This window comes from Rhinoraja longicauda, chromosome 20, assembly GCF_053455715.1.
Source record: "Rhinoraja longicauda isolate Sanriku21f chromosome 20, sRhiLon1.1, whole genome shotgun sequence".
Taxonomy (NCBI): domain Eukaryota; kingdom Metazoa; phylum Chordata; class Chondrichthyes; order Rajiformes; family Arhynchobatidae; genus Rhinoraja; species Rhinoraja longicauda.
In genome coordinates, this window is record NC_135972.1 from 8799887 (window position 1) to 8819567 (window position 19681).

The following is a 19681-nucleotide window of genomic DNA, read 5'->3' on the forward strand; positions in this document are numbered from 1 at the left end:
ACCTGGGTGTAGAGCTTTCTGATGAGGCGTGGCGAGAGAGCTTAATTCGTATACACACCTCGTCGCTGTGTATATGCCATGGGTTGATCCAATTTAAAGTGCTTCACCGTCTTCATTATTCAAGAGACGAACTTGCCGGAATCTTTTCTATCACAGACCCTGGCTGCCCTAGATGTGTCCGTAGCCCAGCCTCTGTAGGACACATGTTCTGGACATGTCCCTCTCTCAACAGCTACTGGGGAAATATATTTGAGGTATTCTCCCATATCTGCAGACAGACTATAAACCCTGATTTGCACACAGCTATCTTTGGAATCCCAAACTGTAAGTTTACAAATTTGCAAGCAAATGCTTTAGCATTTGCATCATTGCTGGCTCGCAGGCTTATTCTATTTAACTGGAAGTCAAAAAAGCTCCATCCTTTTTGCAGCGGTTAAAGGAGGTGCTCTCCTTGTTATCCCTGGAAACGATCAGGTATAAACGGTGCAAGGCCCGCGGAAACTTCGTTCTGACCTGGAACCGTTTTATAGATTTTATTAAAGATTTTTCCTTTAACTGAAAATATTGTCTACACAGTCATAATCATTTATTTATATTTGTATGCTGCTGTTGCTAATATGTAACATTTGAACACAAAGACTCGTTTTGCGTTTTTTGAGCCTTGGGGATGGGGAGAGGGGTATATTTGTCCTGTACCGCCCACCACTGTTTGTTGATGTCCTGTGTAAATTTGTGTCAAATTAAATAAATAAAACAATCCCAGTCTGTCCAACATCTCTTTGTAGCTAATACTCTCTAACCCAGGCAGCATTTGAGTGAACCATATACCTCACGCTTACATTTGAGTGCAACAAAGTGTGCAACAGCTCACACTTGCTCTGTTCTGCCAGCACGTGACCTAGAGCTCATGATTTCCCTGCATATCCATGCGCCTGTCTAAAGGCCATCTCTAGATTCTTCCACTTACATTTGACCTCCCCAAGTGGAACAACTCACACTTGTTCGGATTAAACTCCCACGTAACATCTTTATCATTTTAATATCCCCAGCGTTGCATACAGGAGCTTTATCAAGCACAACGAGAACCAGATAGCTTAAGAGTTGTTAAAACGGATAACCATTGACGCAGTTAAAGGTGGCTTAAAAGTATACGAGCCCATTAGAAGGTAAGCAGCGAGCAGTTCGCAGATTTGTAAATCTGTACCCGCAGAAGATTCATGACACTGCCTCAGAAATCAACATCACAGCTTGCTTTGGGAACAGCTCCAACCATGACCGCAAGAAATTGCAGAGAATTGTGGACCATCACACAAACCAACCTCCCTTCCATTGACTCCATTTACACTTCACGCTGCCTCGGCAAGGCCAGCAGCTTAATCAAGGACGAGTCGCACACTGGCCACTCCCTCTTCTCCTCTCTCCCATCGGGCAAAAGGTATAAGAGTGTGAAAACGCACAGCTCCAAATGCAGGGATTGTTTCTTCCAGACTGTTAATAAGGCAACTGAATCATCCTACAACTACCAGGGAGGAGCAGTCCTGAATCACTATTCACCTGATTGGGGACATTCGGACTATCTTTGATCAGACTTTACTGGCTTTACCTTGCACCAAACGTTATTCCCTTATCACGTACCAAGATGTATGGTACATGTATCATGTATGTGTATCACCTGTACACCGTAAATGGTTCGATTGTAATCATGGACTGTCCGCTGGTTGGTTTGCACGCATCAAAAGGATGGTACACGCGACAATAAACTAAATTGACTAACTACACTAACTAACAGGAGTGGGCAACTTAAATACTCCAGGGAAAGGAACATTGGTAACCTCCTTTATGCTTTATGCAAAGGATTTTTCCACACTGATATGCAGATGATACAAAGCTGGGTGGTAGTGTCAACTGTGAGGAAGATGCAGGGTGACTTGGACAGGTTGTGTGAGTGGGCGGATGCATGGCAGATGCAGTTTAATGTGGATAAGTGTGAGGTTATCCACTTTGGTGGTAAGAACAGGAAGGCAGAGTATTATCTGAATGGTGTCGAGTTAGGAAAAGGGGACGTACAACGAGATCTGGGTGTCCTAGTGCATCAGTCACTGAAAGGAAGCATGCAGGTGCAGCAGGCAGTGAAGAAAGCCAATGGAATGTTGGCCTTCATAACAAGAGGAGTTGAGTATAGGAGCAAAGAGGTCCTTCTGCAGTTGTACAGGGCCCTAGTGAATGGCGGGACTGTCATATGTTGAAAGACTGGAGCGACTAGGCTTGTATACACTGGAATTTAGAAGGATGAGAGGAGATCTTATCGAAACGTATAAGATTATTAAGGGGTTGGACACGTTAGAGGCAGGAAACATGTTCCCAATGTTGGGGGAGTCCAGAACAAGGGGCCACAGTTTAAGAAAAAGGGGTAGGCCATTTAGAACTGAGATGAGGAAAAACGTTTTCGGTCAGAGAGTTGTGAATCTGTGGAATTCTCTACGTCAGAAGGCAGTGGAGGCCAATTCTCTGAATGCATTCAAGAGAGAGCTAGATAGAGCTCTTAAGGATAGCGGAGTCAGGGAGTATGGGGAGAAGGCAGGAACGGGGTACTGATTGAGAATGATCAGCCATGATCACATTGAATGGCGGTGCTGGCTCGAAGGGCCGAATGGCCTCCTCCTGCACCTATTGTTTATTATATATTGTCTATTGATATCCTGCATTCTCAAAATTGAATGAACTGGAAATGAGTCCAAATCAAAACTCCTAATTACGGTTACAAATCTGAGTTGGAAATATTGAAATAGCGTAGCTAGTTAGAAAGGGCAACTAGTTTAAACTTCATAATGCTTTCATCTTCTCACGCCTAAACAATCTTCAAATCAGATCAACAATTCTCCTTCAATTATTCGAGCTTTTAGCTTTCGCTAGCTACTTATTGAACATTTTTCTGGAAATTATCATTAGCAAGACAGCACCACTGTGCCAACCCTGGTCCGCTTAAACAGCATCCCACGTGGACTAACTATCCGTGAATCCTCTTCCATCCTTGGAAGGGCTGCAGCTGGTGTCCGAATGACTAAACGCAGTGCTAGAAGTCCACCGCAACACCGCGCCGCCTGGCCGACCACCAGGGGGCTGAGACCCGGGATGCCATTGGCACCATGAGGACTAGCACCAACACCCACCACCTCTCCGACCCTCATCGCCTTCTCCAGGGCCAATGATGACTCTCATCGCCATCCCGGGGCCACCGCCACTTCCGCCAACTCTCCCTCCCTCCCCGGGGGGCGCTGACGAACCTCACCGCCTCCCTAGGGCCACGGCCGCTGCCACCGATCATCACCGCCTCCCTGGCTGTCTGCTGACCGGGGCCACCAACGCTAAAGGGTCTCGACCCGAAACGTCATCCATTCCTTCTCTCCAGGGAGATGCCGCCTGTCCCACTGAGTTACTCCAGCATTTTGTGTCTACTTTCGGCGTAAACCAGCGTCTGCAGTTTCTCCCGATACAACAAGCCCCCTGTTGTCTCCTCCATCACGCTTCTTTCTGGCGGGCCAGAATTGCCGTTTCAATGTTTACAGTTGTTCGCAGTTTCCATGCTTACCCTGTATCTCAAGGAGCCTCGCAAGAGAGTGCTGGCTGACTCGATACCAAATGGCTTGCCGTATTTGGTGCTGTCTCTGTTCGGTAAACCCTCCAAATTAAATCCTGGGAAGAAACCCATCGGCCGAGCATGGTCAAGTACTGCCCCTCCGGCTGGTATATCCACAACCTGGGGAATAATCACATCCGACACACTGCATTCAGCAAGAGCCAGGGGGAAAGCACGCACAAACATGGCAAGAGACACAAGCTTCCACTGAGTCCCCCCACGTTTAGTTTAGCTTAGTTCCGTTTAGAGATACAGCATGGAAACAGGCCCTTCGGCCCACCGATGCTGGCCGCGACCATCAATCACCCGTTCACACGAGTTCCATGTTATCCCACTTTTAGTTCACGTTTCAGATGAATGATTTTGTAAAAGGTATCATCTTGAATGTTTTGTCTTTCACTGTCTTCACAGATGCTGCCTTACTTGCTGGTTATTTCCAACAGTAGATGTTTTATTAGTTTGTTTTAAAGTTTTCAGCCATGATCACATTGAATGGTGGTGCTGGCTCGAAGGGCCGAATGGCCTACTCCTGCACCTATTAAGTTTCGTTTTTAGTTTAGAGCTGCAGCATGGAATCGGGCCTTTCAGCCCACCGATACGTCACCCATTCCTTCTCTCCAGAGATGCTGCCTGTCCCGCTGAGTTACTCCGGCATTTTGTGTCTATCTTCGGTTTAAACCAGCATCTGCAGTTCCTTCCTACACAAGAGTAAAGCAGGGATATGGATAGGAAAGATTTAGAGGGATGTGGACCTAATGCAGGCAGGGATGTGGGATTACCACAGATGGGGCATCTTGATCCTTCTCGGACAAGTTCATCCGAAAGGACTGTTTTCATGCTGTACAACTCTATGAGAGTGCTTCACAAGTTCATAAGTCATAGGAACAGAATTAGGCCATTCGGCGCATCGAGTCTACTCTGCCATTCAATCATGGCTGATCCATCTTTCCCTCATAAACCCATTCTCCTGTCTTCCCCCCCCCACAACCTTCAACATCCTTACTAATCAAGAACCTATCAATCCCCGCGCTTTGGAGGGTGGTAAATCTGTGCAATTCATTGTCACAGACGGCCCTGGAGGCCACGTCTTTGGGTATTTTTAAGGTGGAGATTGATAGATTCTTGATTAGCAAGGGTGTCAAAGGTTGCAGGGATAAGGCAGGAGAATGGAGTTGAGAGGGAACACTAGATCGGCCCTGATCGAATGGCGGAGTAAACTCGATGGGCCGAATGGTTTAATTCTGCTCCTACGTCCGACGGAGAAATCCAGGAAAATATCGCTACTTGTAAACTTCAGAGGGTAATTTGTGGATAAGTGCAATTGCTTATAAACTTTAGGGGGTCAATTGGTGGGGGGTTGCAGCTACTTATATCTGCACCCACACTCCTGAGGGGTAAATGCAACTGATCAAGAGCATGCACTGTGATTCATGTACGAAGAGAGAGATTCATTAACTAGACAAAGTGGACCCATTGGGCCCAAATCTCTCCTGCATTGGTGCAGCACGCTGTCCTCCCCCTCCCCCCCTCTCTCCTCAACCACCCCCTCTCCCTTCTCTCCCACTGCCCCCTTCCCCCCTCCCTTCCCCCTCCCCTCCTTTTAAACTTTAAAATGTGAATAACTTTAAAAATATAACACCGATTTCAATAAAACTACTTGCATTATCACTAAAGTGACAATGGTGAGTAAGGTGGGCCTAAAATTGTCGCGCTATCGGGTACCGTTTTGGCTGAAGTTCAGTCACAAACAAGATAACAAACGAGCGTTTTAGTATATAGATAATAAGTTCCCGTCTGGTAGCAATCACAATCATTTTTCACAGTCAGTTCTGAATGAAGGTGTTTAATGAGAGTATGAATAGTTATTGCTCCAAAAAGAAAACTTTGAGGAAGTACTCAGTAAAACTTTAACATTTTACCTCTCCATTCAATAAGAAAATGGCTGGGCGGATGGTGTTTAACAAAGCTCCAGATGGATTCCAGCTGAACTTGTATCCAAGAGGGTTGTCGGAACACTCAGGAGCTGGGAGACCTCCGCAGAAAGATTGATATGATTCTACCTGAAAGAAAAGAAGTCATAGAGTCAAAGAGTCACACAGTCCAACTTGCCCACATCGACCAACATGTCCCATCGACACTGGTCTCACCTGTCTACAATTGACCCATGTCCATCTAGAAACATAGAAACATAGAAAATAGGTGCAGGAGTAGGCCATTCGGCCCTTCGAGCATGCACCGCCATTCAATATGATCATGGCTGATCATCCAGCTCAGTATCCTGTACCTGCCTTCTCTCCATATCCCCTGATCCCTTTAGCCACAAGGGCCACATCTAACTCCTCTTAAATATAGCCAATGAACTGGCCTCAACTACCTTCTGTAGCAGAGAATTCTACAGACTCACCACTCTCTGTGTGAAGAAATGTTTTCTCATCTCGGTCCTAAAAGACTTCCCCCTTATCCTTAAGCTGTGACCCCTGGTTCTGGACTTCCCCAACATCGGGAACAATCTTCCCGCATCTAGCCTCTCCAACCCCTTAAGAATTTTATATGTTTCTATAAGATCCCCCCTCAGTCTTCTAAATTCCAGCGAGTATAAGCCTAGTCTATCCAGTCTTTCTTCATATGAAAGTCCTGCCATCCCAGGGATCAATCTGGTGAACCTTCTCTGTACTCCCTCTATGGCTAGAATGTCTTTCCTCAGATTAGGAGACCTAAGCCCGTCCTACCCGTGTACTGACGATAGACATAAAAAAGCGGGAGTAACTCAGCGGGACAGGCACTCTGGAGAGAAGGAATGCGTGATGCTTCGTGTCGAGACCTTTCTTGTACTGGTCTAAATGTTTCATAAACTTTACGATAGTACCTGCCTCAACTATCGTTCCTCCGGCAGCTCGTTCATTCCAAAAAAAAATTTCAAATATGCAAAAGGTATTTTGGAAAGTCTCCTAAGGCACAGAATGGACAGCTTTAATGAACAGTGTTCTTTGAAAATGTTCAATTCAATGGAATTGCTATTTGAATTTTGGGATGCAAGGGTTTGGAATGTGTGGTTGAGCAGAGAGACCGAGAGGTGGAGGTACAAAGTTCCATGAAGGGGGCAACACAGGTAGACAGATTGATGAAGAAGAGAGGTGGTATGCTTGTGTTCATCGGTCAGGGTATGAAGTACTGGACACAAAATGCTGGAGTAACTCAGTGGGACAAGCAGCACCTCTGGAGAGAAGGAATGGGTGACATTTTTCGGTCTCGACCCGAAACATCGCCCATTCATTCTCCCCAGAGATGCTGCCAATCCCGCTGAGTTACTCCAGCATTTTGCGTCTACCTTCGATTTAAACCAGCATCTGCAGTTCTTTCCCACATATTAAGTACCAGAGTTGGGATATCAAGTTATTTTTTATTTTTTTATTTTATTTATATAGCGCTTTTCATATACTCAAAGACGCTTTACAGAGATTTAGAGAACATAGGGAAATGAATAAATAGATAAATAAGTAAATAAATAAACGAACAGAGAAAGGAGACAGAAGGTGAGGTGACCTTCAGTGGTTGAAGGCAGTACTGAACAGGTGAGACTTCAGCGATGTTTTGAATGTGGTGAGTGTGGAGGAGTCTCTAACGGTTTGGGGTAGTGAGTTCCATAGGGTGGGAGCAGCGATGGAGAAAGCCCTGTCCCCCCAGGATCTGAGTTTGGTCCGGATGTGGGGGGATAGGAGATTGGCAGCAGCAGAGCGGAGGGTGCAGGTGGGAGTGTGCCTGTGGAGGAGGTCGGTCAGGTAGGATGGGGCCAGGTTATGGAGTTGTACAAGATGTTGATAAGGCCACATGACCATGTACAGTTCTGGCCTCCCTGCTCTTGAAAGCATGTCATTAAATTGGAAAGGGTGCAAAACGATTTGAGGATGGAACTGGATTTTTAGTTTAGTTAAATTTAGAGATACAGTGCATGAACAGGCCTTTCGGCCCAACGAGCCCGCACAGACCAGCGATCCCTGCACATTAACATTATCCTACACTAGGGACAATTTACGCTTATACCAAGCCAATTAACCTACAAACCTGTACGTCTTTGGAGTGTGGGTGGAAACCGAAGATCTCGGAGAAAACCCACGCAGGTCACGGGGAGAACGTGCAAACTCCGTACAGACAGCACCCGTAGTCGGAATCGAACCCGGGTCTCCGGCGCTGCAAGGCAGCAACTCTACCGTTGTGCCACCATGCCGCCCTGATCTGAGTTACAAGGAGAAACTGGATCAGGTGGGTATTTTCTCCCTGTGTAGGAAGGAACTGCAGACGCTAGTTTACACCGAAGGTAGGCACAAAATGCTGGAGTAACTCAGCGGGACAGGCAGCGTATCTGGATAGAAGAAATGGGTGACGTTTCGGGTCGTGACTGTCTGGAGAAGGGTCTCGACCTGAAGCGTCACCCATTCCTTCTCTCCAGAGATGCTGCCTGTCCCGCTGAGTTACTCCAGCATTTTGTGGTGTCTCTCTTTTCTCTCTGTAGCATAGAAGGCTGAGGGATGACCTTTATGGAGGTATATAAAATGATGAGGGGCACAGATAAGGTGAACAGGCCCAGCCTCGATCCCTTGGGTAGAGAAGCCTAAAACTAGAGGGCATAGGTGGAAGGTGAGAATGGAAAGATCTGAAAAGTACCCGAGGGGCAACCTTTTTCCACACAGAGGGTGAAATGTACAAGGAACGAGTTGCCGGGTGAAGTGGTTGAACAGGGTACAGTGACGACATTTAAAATGCACTTGGACAGATACGTGCATGGGAAACATTTGGAGGGGCGGAGGAGCAGGCAAAGGTAAGAGGGACGAGCTTGGTTAGGCAACTTGGTCGGCATGGGCGGGTTGGGGCAAAGGGCCTGTTCTTAGAAAATAGACCATAGACAATAGGTGCAGGAGTAGGCCATTCGGCCCTTCGAGCCAGCACCGCCATTCAATGTGATCATGGCTGATCATTCTCAAATCAGTACCCCGTTCCTGCCTTCTCCCCATGCCCCCTGACTCCGCTATCCTTAAGAGCTCTATCTAGCTCTGTCTTGAATGCATTCAGAGAATTGGCCTCCACTGCCTTCTGAGGCAGAGAATTCCACAGATTCAGAACTCTCTGACTGAAAAAGTTTTTCCTCGTCTCAGTTCTTAATGGCCTACCCCTTATTCTTAAACTGTGGCCTCTGGTTCTGGGCTCCCCCAACATTGGGAACATGTTTCCTGCCTCTAACGTGTCCAACCCCTTAATAATCTTACATGTTTCGATAAGATCCCCTCTCATCCTTCTGAATTCCAGTGTATTCTTGTGCTGTAAAGCTCTCTGACTCTTGGAACTCAATTTACTGGTCGAAATTGATACTGATTGAGAATGATCAGCCATGATCACATTGAATGGCGGTGCTGGCTCGAAGGGCCGAATGGCCTCCTCCTGCACCTATTTTCTATTGTCTATTGTCTAAATGGAGAAGAGGGGGGGGGGAGCTTGATTGGGGAGATCGGCAGCTTAAAACAATGGCACTCACTGTTGAACCTTGTTCCTTCGCTTCATCGATACGATTCATCGCCAACATGTGGTCTATCCCTGGATCCAGACCGACCTCATTTAAAATTGTAACGCCTGCTTCCAACGCACTAAAGAGGAAAAGTACAACTAAAGAGGAAAAGTGCAACTAAATGGGAAATCACCAACACTTCTGCCCTACCACTACAAATGCCGAGTGGGCTCATCAAAACGGGTCAGTGAACAATGTCTGGCCATTTATGCTCCATTCAAGGGTTAATATAAGCATCATGAAAGTGGCGTCACGGGTAAATAGGGTGGTCAAAAAGGCGATTGGCACACTGGCCATCAGTCGGAGAACGGAGTACAGAAGCTGGAGCTAATGTACTCGCTGGAGCCTGCACTCGCTGGAGTTTAGAAGGATGAGGGGTGGGGGGGCGGGGGGGAACCTCATTGAAATGTACCGAATATTGAAAGGCCTGAATAGAGTGGATGTGGAGAGGATGTTTCCACTACTGGGAGAGTCTAGGACCAGAGGCAACAGCCTCAGAATAAAAGGATAAACCTTTAAAAAGGGGATGAAGAGGAATTTCTTTAGTCAGAGGGTGGTGAATTAGTGGAATTCATTGCCGCAGACGGCTGTGGAGGCCAAGTCAATGGATATTTTTAAGGTGGAGATTGATAAGGTTCTCGATTAGTACGGGGAGAAGGCAGGGGAATGGGGTTGGGAGGAAAGATAGGTCAGCCATGATTGAATGGCGGAGTAGACTTAATGGGCTGAATGGCTTAATTCTGCTCCTATCGCTGATGAACGTATGAACCTGGCAAATTCCACAAGGAATAATCGGCTCGCTGCAAAACCTACCTCTGGTGCTTATCCTTCATCTCGGGAGACTGGTAGCTTGCCGTTACCATGTTTACTTTCTGTCTGATGCATTCCTCCATCACCGTGGCATGAAAATTACCAGGCAGCAAACTAAATAGGGATTAAAAATGAACACAGATCTGAACAATACTTCAGACCAAATACAATTGGCAGGACTGGCTTCAGGCCTTAGACCAACATTGCAATTTCGCTTGGGCAGCTTGCAACTCAGTGGTATGAACGTTGAATTCTCCAAGTTTAGGTCACTTCTACAAACACCTCACCCCCCCCCCCCCCCATTAAAAGTCCATTAATCATAGTCAGTCATAGTCATAGATTGATACAGTGTGGGAAAAGGCCCTTCGGCCCAACTCGCCCACACCGGCCAACAATGTCCCAGCTACCCCAGTCCCACTTGCCTGCGCTTGGTCCATAACCCTCCAAACCTGTCCTATCCACATACCCGTCCAACTGTTTCTTAAACGATGGGATAGTCCCAGCCTCAACTACCGACTCTGGCAGCTCGTTCCATACACCCACCACCATTCCGTGTGAAAAAGTTACCCCTCGGATTCCTATTAAATCTATTCCCCTTCACCTTGAACCTATGTCCTCTGGTCCTCGATTCCCCTACTCTGGGCAGGAGACTCTGTGCATCTAATCAGTTCCACAGTTCGCACCAATATATCCCTCTTGGGCTCACTCGAAGGTATTTATTCACAAAATGCTGGAGTAACTCAGCAGGTCAGGCAGCATCTCAGGAGAGAAGGAAAGGGTGACGTTTCGGGTCGAGACCCTTCTTCAGACTGTACCAGCATCTGCAGTTATTTTCTTACACCTCTTGGGCTCACAGTCGTCTCCGGCCTACACTCAGCCTATCAGGGAACCTCCTGGCTAGTGGTCATCTGTTGCCACCTCCGATTGCCACCCTCGCTTCCAATCCCTCCCCTCCCCAACTAACTACAATCAGTCTGAAGAAGGGTCCCCACCCGAAACCTCACTTGTCCAATTCCTCCAGAGATGCTTGTTTGAGGTGGAAAGGGACGCGGAGAAGATTTACGAGGATGTTGCCACGACTCGAGGGGCTGAGCTACAGGAAGGGGTTGAGCAGGCTAGGGCTTTATTCCATGGAGCGCAGGAGGATGAGGGGTGATCTCACAGCGGTGTACAAAGATCATGAGAGGAACAGGTCGGGTGGACGCACAGAGAGGTTTACCAAGGGTAGGGGAACCAAGAATCAGAGAACAGAGGTTTAAGATGAGAGGGGAAAGATTTAAGTGGAACCTGAGGGGCAACTTTTTATACAAAGGGTGGAAGATATATGGAACAAACTGCCAGAAGAAGTAGTTGAGGCAGGTTTAGGAAAAAAATATTTATATTAAAAAAACTTTAAAAAAACATTTGGGCATGTCCATGGATAGGACAGGTTTACAGGGAAAAACTAGGCAGGTGGGACTAGTGTAGATGGGATATGTTGGTCAGCATGGGCGAGTTGGGCTGAAGGGCCTGTTTCCACGTTGTATGACTCTAAAATGTGGCGTTCATCCAGAAGTATTCTTGAAATGATGACCAGAAGGATTGAACTCCTCTCCTCAGCTGACAAGGTTAATGAATAACTTGCAGGATAAGCCAAAACTGGAATTAATTAACACAAATTCACTGCTGAGTCAAAGTGAACTTAACTTCATACAAGTGGACAGGATGTAATGCTAAAGGTAGACACAAAAAGTTGGAGTAACTCAGCGGGTCAGGCAGCATCTCTGGAGAGAAAGAATGGGTGACGTTTCGGATCGAGACCCTTCTTCAGACTAGGAGTCAGGGGAGAGGGAGACACAGAGATATGGAGGGGTAGGGTGTGAAAACAAGACATCAAAGGGGACGGAGCTCAAGGAAAATGTAGAATAGATCGATGCTGACAGGGGGAAGGTGGCTACGAATCATAGAAAGATAAAATTAGCATTCTTTCCTAACACAAGATGTAACTCCCACAGATCAATTCCACAGATCAATTTCCCTCCTGGGATAAATAACGTTCCATCATATCGTATCGTATCATAATTAGTATCGTATCGTATCATAAACAGAGCTACTTGAGGTGCAGCTAGGGGGGGCTACACTATCCCATTCAGGAAAACTGCATTTAGCCAGGCTGTCTTTTCCTTCAGAGCATCACATCAATGGAGTTCAGTACCACAATCAGTTAGAGATTCCCCATCACATTATTCATTTAAGTGTAACGTCAAGAAATGGCTTATTGAGAACTAACAATGTCAACACTGAAGGTGTTTATTCACAAAATGCTGGAGTAACTCAGCGGGTCAGGCAGCATCTCAGGAGAGAAGGAATGGGCGACGTTTCGGGTCGAGACCCTTCATCAGTCTGAAGAAGGGTCTCGACCCGAAACGTCGCCCATTCCTTCTCTGCTGAGATGCTGCCTGACCTGCTGAGTTACTCCAACATTTTGTGAATAAATACCTTCGATTTGTAACCAGCATCTGCAGTTATTTTCTTACACTATGTCAACACTGATGCTAGTTTTATCCAACTTGAACGTGACTTTTAAAACTTAAACTTAAAAAATGTACACTTTAAATTAAGACTGAACTCACACTGTATTTTTACATCTGCTATTTGGGTTTTGTCTGCTCATTTTAATTAACTGTATTGCTTATGTTTTTAACTATTGTACATATCGTATTGTATTCCTTTTCTAAGGTGCCCAACAACATCAGGCTAAGGGACTGTCGATGAAAACTAGCCTCTAGGCCAACTCGAGTACATTTATATTTGTTTGAATGTCAATTAATGTACATTGTCCCTTTTTCCAAATAAATTATTATTATTATTATTAATGCTACCTGATTACAATGTCATGAGATTTGACCAGTTCTGAGAGTTTGCTGTGGTCATTCTGCACATCCAGTGTAACAGGAGTGGTGTGACTGTGGTTTGCAACAAGCTTTTCCAGTTGGTCTGTCTGAATTGCAGCTGCAGAACAAAAAAAATATACAGATTAATCGTCAGATATTTCTTGGCTTTGGAAGGCATTCAAATAGACGCACTTGTGAACTATTGAAATAGCACTAAAAGGTTTGGTTACTGGCAGTCTCCCAAATAAAGCTGAGAGCTTACAGGAATTTTCCTTTCCAGTAAAACTGCTGCCTTACAGAGCCAGAGACACAGCTTGGATAGAGTGGATGCAAAGAGGATGTCTCGGACCAGAGGTCATAGCCTCAGAATTAAAGGACGTTCTTTTAGGAAGGAGATGCGGAAGAATTTCTTTAGCCAGAGGGTGGTGAATCTGTGGAATTCTTTGCTGCAGAAGGCTGTGGAGGCAGAGATAGATGGATTCTTGATAAGTACAGGTGACAGGGGTTGTGGGGAGAAGGCAGGAGAATGGGGTTAGGTGGGGGGAGAGATAGATCAGCCATGATTGAATGGCGGAGTAGATTTGATGGGCCGAATGGCCTAATTCTGCCCCTATCACTTATGACCCAGGTTCGATCCTGATTATGGGTGCTGTCTGTTTCCTCCCACACGCAGAGGTTTGTTGGCTAATTTGGCTTTGGCAAGTGTAAATTGTCCCTAGTGTGTGTGTAGGGTAGTGATAGTGTACAGGGATCGCTGGTCGGTGCAGACTCAGTAGAACGAAGGGCCTGTTTCCGCTCTGTATCTCTAAACTAAACTAAACAAAACAGAGTCTGAAGAAGGGTCTCGACCTGAAACGTCACCCATTCCTTCTCTCCTGAGACGCTGCCTGACCCGCTGAGTTACTCCAGCATTTTGTGAATAAATACCTTCGATTTGTACCAACATCTGCAGTTACTTTCTTACAAAACAAAACTGGAGATGAACGGGAATTTTTTTAGTCAGAGGGTGGTGAATCTGTGGAATTCATTGCCGCAGGCAGCTGTGGAGGCCAAGTCAATGGGTATTTTTAAAGCAGAGATTGACAGGTTCTTGATTAGTGTGGGTGTTAAAAGTTACGGGGAGAAGGTAGCAGATTTGGGGTTGAGAGAGAGACAGATAGATCAGCCATGAATGAATGGCGGAGTAGGCCTGACGGGCCACATGGCCTAATTCTGCTCCTGCGAATTATGAGGTTATGAACATGTTCATCGAGTTCAAATGGGATGGTCTACCTTGCCCATGTTGCCTTGTTCATCAGCTTTGGCTCAGTGACATTGCACACTTTCTTTGCAGTCGCTTTACGCAAGGCCTTGTAATTCAGAGTAAGTGTGAGCAAGCACCATACTTCTGAGAGATACGAACATCAGAGTTCTACTTTACCCTCATGTAAAGAGATTGCACGGCAATGCTCTTTGTAGACCGCTAACACCATTGAAACAATCTCATCATTAACGCCTGTCCTTTCCGAGAACTTGCTGCTGGCAAATCAGATGGCAAATTTCCAGAACACATCATATTGCACAAGCAATAGTTCCGTTTAGTTTAGAGATACAGCGCGGAATCAGGCCCTTTGGCCCACTGATTGAGGGCGTGCAGCGTAGGTTTACTAGGTTAATTCCCGGAATGGCAGGACTGTCATATGTTGAAAGACTGGAGCAACTAGGCTTGTATACACTGGAATTTAGAAGGATGAGAGGAGATCTTATCGAAACGTATAAGATTATTAAGGGGTTTGACACGTTAGAGGCAGGAAACATGTTCCCAATGTTGGGGGAGTTCAGAACAAGAGGCCACAGTTTAAGAATAAGGGGTAGGCCATTTAGAACTGAGATGAGGAAAAACATTTTCAGTCAGAGAGTTGTGAATCTGTGGGATTCTCTGCCTCAGAAGGCAGTGGAGGCCAATTCTCTGAATGCATTCAAGAGAGAGCTAGATAGAGATCTTAAGGATAGCGGAGTCAGGGGGTATGGGGAGAAGGCAGGAACGGGGTACTGATTGAGAATGATCAGCCATGATCACATTGAATGGTGGTGCTGGCTCGAAGGGCCGAATGGCCTCCTCCTGCACCTATTGTCTATTGTCTATTGACCAGCGATCCCCGCACACTAACACTATCCTACACACACTAGGGATAATTTTTACATTTACCAAGCCAATTTACCTACATACCTGGACGTCTTCGGAGTGTGGGAGGAAACCGAAGGTCTCGGAGAAAACCCACGCAGGTCACGGGGAGAACGTACAAAATCCGTGCAGACAGCGCCCTTAGTCGGGATCGAACTCGGGTCGCCGGCGCTGCAAGTGCTGTAAGGCAGCAACTCCACCGCTGCGCCGCCAATGGTTTAATTTAGTGTCAGATTTCCAAAATAGTTCATATTGCATAAGGAGTTCTGAAAACACCCTGACAAACACTATGTGCTGGAGTAACTCAGTGGGTCAGGCAGCGCTGTGGAGGAAATGAGATAGGCAACGTTTCGGGTCGGGACCCTTCTTCAGATTGATTGTGGTGGGGGGGGGGGGAGGGGGGGAGTGGGGGGGGGAGAGAAAGCTGGGAAGAGAGGTAGAGGTGGGACAGAGCCCGGCAAGTGATAGGTGGATTCAGGTGAGGGAGTTTGCTTTGCAAATGGGTGGACTAAGTGACAAAAACAGAGGTTGAAGATGTTCCAAAGGATGTCAGATAAGGAGAGAAGAGGAATGGCATATAACACCAGAGGAAGGGATATAGGTGGACAAGGCCGAGTTACTCCAGCTTTCGCAGTTCCCTTTGTCACTATATAAATGCAAAACCTTCTTCACCTTTGCACATATTTGGGATGTGGGAGAAAACCCAGCCATTCGCAGGGAGAACGTGCAAACTCCACAAAGACAGCACCGGAGGTCAGGATCGAACCCGTGTCTCTGGCGCTGCGAGGCAGTGGCCGCACTGTCCCGCCCCACGTAACATTTCACGCAACAGTCTGATGCAAACTTTTTCTCTTTAGCTATTTGCATATTTCTAGCTTTACTTGAAACGCTAATCAAAAAGGCATTTCCTTAAAGCAACATTTTGGGGCGGCACGGTGGCGCAGCGGTGGAGTTGCTGCCTTACAGCACTGTCACCACCAGAGACCCAGGTTCGATCCTGACTACAGGTGCTTGTCTGTACGGAGTTTGTACTTTCTCTCAGTGACCGCATGGACTTTCTCCGAGATCTTCAGTTTCCTCCCACACTCCAAAGACGTTTGTCAGCTAATTGGCTTGGTGTCAGCCAAAACATTATGACCACCTGCCTAATATGCTGTTGGTCCTCCGTGTGCAGCCCCATACGCAGCAGGGTGCGATGCACTGTGTATTGTGACACATTCCTCCCGTGACCACTGTGACATTAACATTTTCTGTGACTTGTGCCACAGTAGACCTTCTGTCGGTTCGGACCAGACGGGATAGCCTTCGTTGCCCTCGCGCATCGATGAGCCTTGGGCACCCAACACTCTGTCTGTCGCCGGTTTGTGGTTTGTCCCTCCTCGGACCACTGTCGTTGGTCGGTACTCGCCACTGCTGACCGGGAGCACCCCACAAGCCTTGCCGTTTCAGAGATGCTCTGACCCAGTCGTCTGGCCATAACAATTTGGCCCTAGTCAAAGTCGCTCAGGTCTTTACTCCTGCCCATTTCTCCTGCATCCAACACATCAACTTCAAGAACAGACTGTTCACTTGCTGCCTAGTATATCCCACCCCTTCACAGGTGCCATTGTAACAGGATAATCAATGTTATTCACTTCAACTGTCTTGGCTGGTCGGTGTATATATAACATTGTCCTTAGTGTGTGTGTGTGTGTGTGTGTGTGTGTGTGTGTGTGTGTGTAGGATAGCGACAATGTGCGGGGATCGCTGGTTGGTCGGACACAGCGGGAAGGCCAAAGGGCCTGTTTCCACGCTGCATCTCTAAACTAAACTAAGCATTCGTGTTTCTACAACCTAACGATATATAATCAGGTAAAAGCTACCGTGATAGGAGGCCTGATTTGGAAGTTACCGGGAAAGGGCAGAAAATATTCGCTTACCGACAGTCACCTCAAAGTCAGTGTCCCTCGTGAAATACTCCAGGACGGGCCCAGACACATAGCCGGCACCAAGCAGAAGCACTCGCCCTTTTGGACTCATCGTCCGAATCTGAGCAGATTCCCTGTGAAAACGGACATTACAGTTAAGCCCCAGTCGACTCGATGCACATTATTGAGCAAAGAAACATGGAAACAGTGCAAGTAAAACAGAGCGCAGCTGATAGAGAAGCTGCCCTACAACGCCAGAGACCCGGGTTCCATCCTGACCTCGGGTGCTGCCTGTGCGGAGTTTGCACGTCCTCCCTGTGACCGCTTGGGTTTCCTCCCATGTACCAAGGATGCGCGGGTGTGCAGGTTAATTGGCCCTCTGTAAATTGACCTCAAAAGTGTCGGGAGAGGAGGTGAAAGTGGGATAACATAGAACTAGTGTGAACGGGTGATCGATGGCCGGCATGGACTCGGTGGGCCGAAGGGTCTGTGTCTCTAAACTCTAAATGAACATAGAAATACCAATCGTTGAAATTCTTCATCGACGGGAAAGGTTTAGAGAGAACTGCAGATGCTGGTTTATACCAAAGATGGACACAAAGTGCTGGAGTAACTCAGCGGGTCAGGCAGCATCTCCGGAGAAAAAGAATAGGTGACGTTTCGGGTCGGGGCCCTTCTTCAGACAGAGGAGGCTTTTCTCCAGAGATGTTGCTTGACTCGCTGAGTTACTCCAGCAGTTTTGCACCTGTCTAAGGTTTAGAGGGATATGGGCCAAAATCGTGCAGGTGGGACTAGTGTGGATGAAGCTTCTTGGTCACCATGGGCAAGTTGGGCCGAAGGGCCTGTTTCCGCGCTGTATTACTCTGCGACTCTCCCTACCTCCTTTTCTCCCAATCTCTCTCCCAATCTCTCCCAATCTCTCTCTCTCTCTCTCTCTCTCTCTCTCTCTCTCTCTCTCTCTCTCTCTCTCTCTCTCTCTCTCTCTCTCTCTCTCTCTCTCTCTCTCTCTCTCTCTCTCTCTCTCTCTCTCTCTCTCTCTCTCTCTCTCCTCTCTCTCTCTCTCTCTCTCTCTCTCTCTCTCTCTCTCTCTCTCTCTCTCTCTCTCTCTCTCTCTCTCTCTCCCCCTCTCTCCCCCTCTCTCCCCCCTCTCTCTCCCTCTCTCTCCCTCTCTCTCCCTCTCTCTCTCTCTCTCTCTCTCTCTCTCTCCCCCTCCCCCTGCCTTTCACGTCAGGCCCAGCTGGGAAATCAATCCGCTCAGGCAATGTAAAACCTGAAGGCAGGTTGCTGCATGAACTGAGCACCCTTTGTACATGCAAGCGCTCGTGACGCTCCACCCACAAATAGATCAGGCATTCAACTAAAGATCAACCCACAGTAAATCAACACCGGCTGTGTTGGGATCAGGTATCAGGTCATTAAAACGTGAATATACATCGTCATTGTCATACAGCGTGATCACAGGCCCTTCAACTTGCCCACACCGATCCACATGTCCCATCTACATTAGTCCCACCTGCCCGCGTTTGCCCCATATCCCTCCAAACCTGTCCTATCCACGTACCTGTCTAAACGTTTCTTCAAGGTTGCGATAGTCCCTGCCACAACTACCTCCTCTGGCAGCCCCTTCCGTACACCCACCACCCTTTGTGTGAAAAAGTTACCCCTCAGATTCCTATTAAACCTTTTCCCCCTTCAACTTACAGTTCAAGCCCAGCACACCGTTCTTGAAAGTTAAGGTTTAACCTGTGTTTCAGTGGTAGTGTACAGATCGTTTCCAAGTTACTTTTGCACCAACACCATTCTTTACACTTTCGAGAGACAGTGCAGAAACAGGCCCTTCGGCCCACCGAGTTCGCACCGACCACGATCACCCCGTGTACACTAGCACAATTCCTACACACGAGGGACAATTTACAATTTTACCAAAGCCAATTGACCTACAAGCCTGTTTTTTTTTTGGAGTGTGGGAAGAAACCGGAGCACCCGGAGAAAACCCACACGATCACAGGGAGAAAGTACAAACTCTGTACAGACAGCACCCGTAGTCAGGGTCAAACCCGGGTCTCTGGCGCTGTGAGGCAGCAACTCTACCGCTGCACCACCATGCCACTCGACACTCAGCGGGTCGGGCAGCATCTGTGGAGGGAATCGATAGTCTGAAGAAGGGCCTTGATCTGAAAAGTAATCTTTCCCTGATTCCCTGATTTCCTCCAGCACTTTGATTTTTGCTCAAGATTACAGCTGGAAGACATACAGGTTGCAGGTTCTCAAATTCACAAATTATAGGAGTAGAATTAGGCCATTCGACCCAACGAGTCCACTCCGCCATTCGATCGCGGCTGATCTCTGCCTCCTAATCCCATTTTCCTGCCTTCTCCCCATAACCCTTGACACCCATTCTAATCAAGAACTTGTCTATTTCTGCCTTAAACATATCCACTGACTTGGCCTCCACAGCCCTCTGTGGCAATGAGTTCCACAGATTAACTACCCTCTGACTAAAGAAGTTTCTCCTCACCTCCTTTCGAAAAAGGCGCCCTTTAATTCTAATTAATTGGCTTCAGGTTAAAGGCTTTAAAGTTTAATTGGCTTCAGTAGAATTGTCCCAAGTGTGTAGGATAATAGACAATAGACAATAGACAATAGGTGCAGGAGTAGGCCATTCAGCCCTTCGAGCCAGCACCGCCATTCAATGCGATCATGGCTGATCACTCTCAATCAGTACCCCGTACC

The 19681-nt window shown here is 47.2% G+C and overlaps 1 protein-coding gene across 3 annotated transcripts in view; it reads right to left on the reverse strand.

Moving 5' to 3' along the window:
- Positions 1-19681, reverse strand: part of aass (aminoadipate-semialdehyde synthase) — a 64215-nt gene that overhangs the window by 12807 nt on the left and 31727 nt on the right. For all 3 annotated transcript variants that reach the window (XM_078416914.1, XM_078416912.1, XM_078416913.1), the window contains 6 exons: positions 16961-17082; positions 12866-12995; positions 10008-10118; positions 9165-9273; positions 5557-5697; positions 3590-3757 (listed from right to left, as the gene is read on the reverse strand). In XM_078416914.1, the coding sequence (XP_078273040.1) occupies positions 3590-3757; positions 5557-5697; positions 9165-9273; positions 10008-10118; positions 12866-12995; positions 16961-17082 (781 nt within the window). The remainder of the gene's footprint in view (positions 1-3589; positions 3758-5556; positions 5698-9164; positions 9274-10007; positions 10119-12865; positions 12996-16960; positions 17083-19681) is intronic.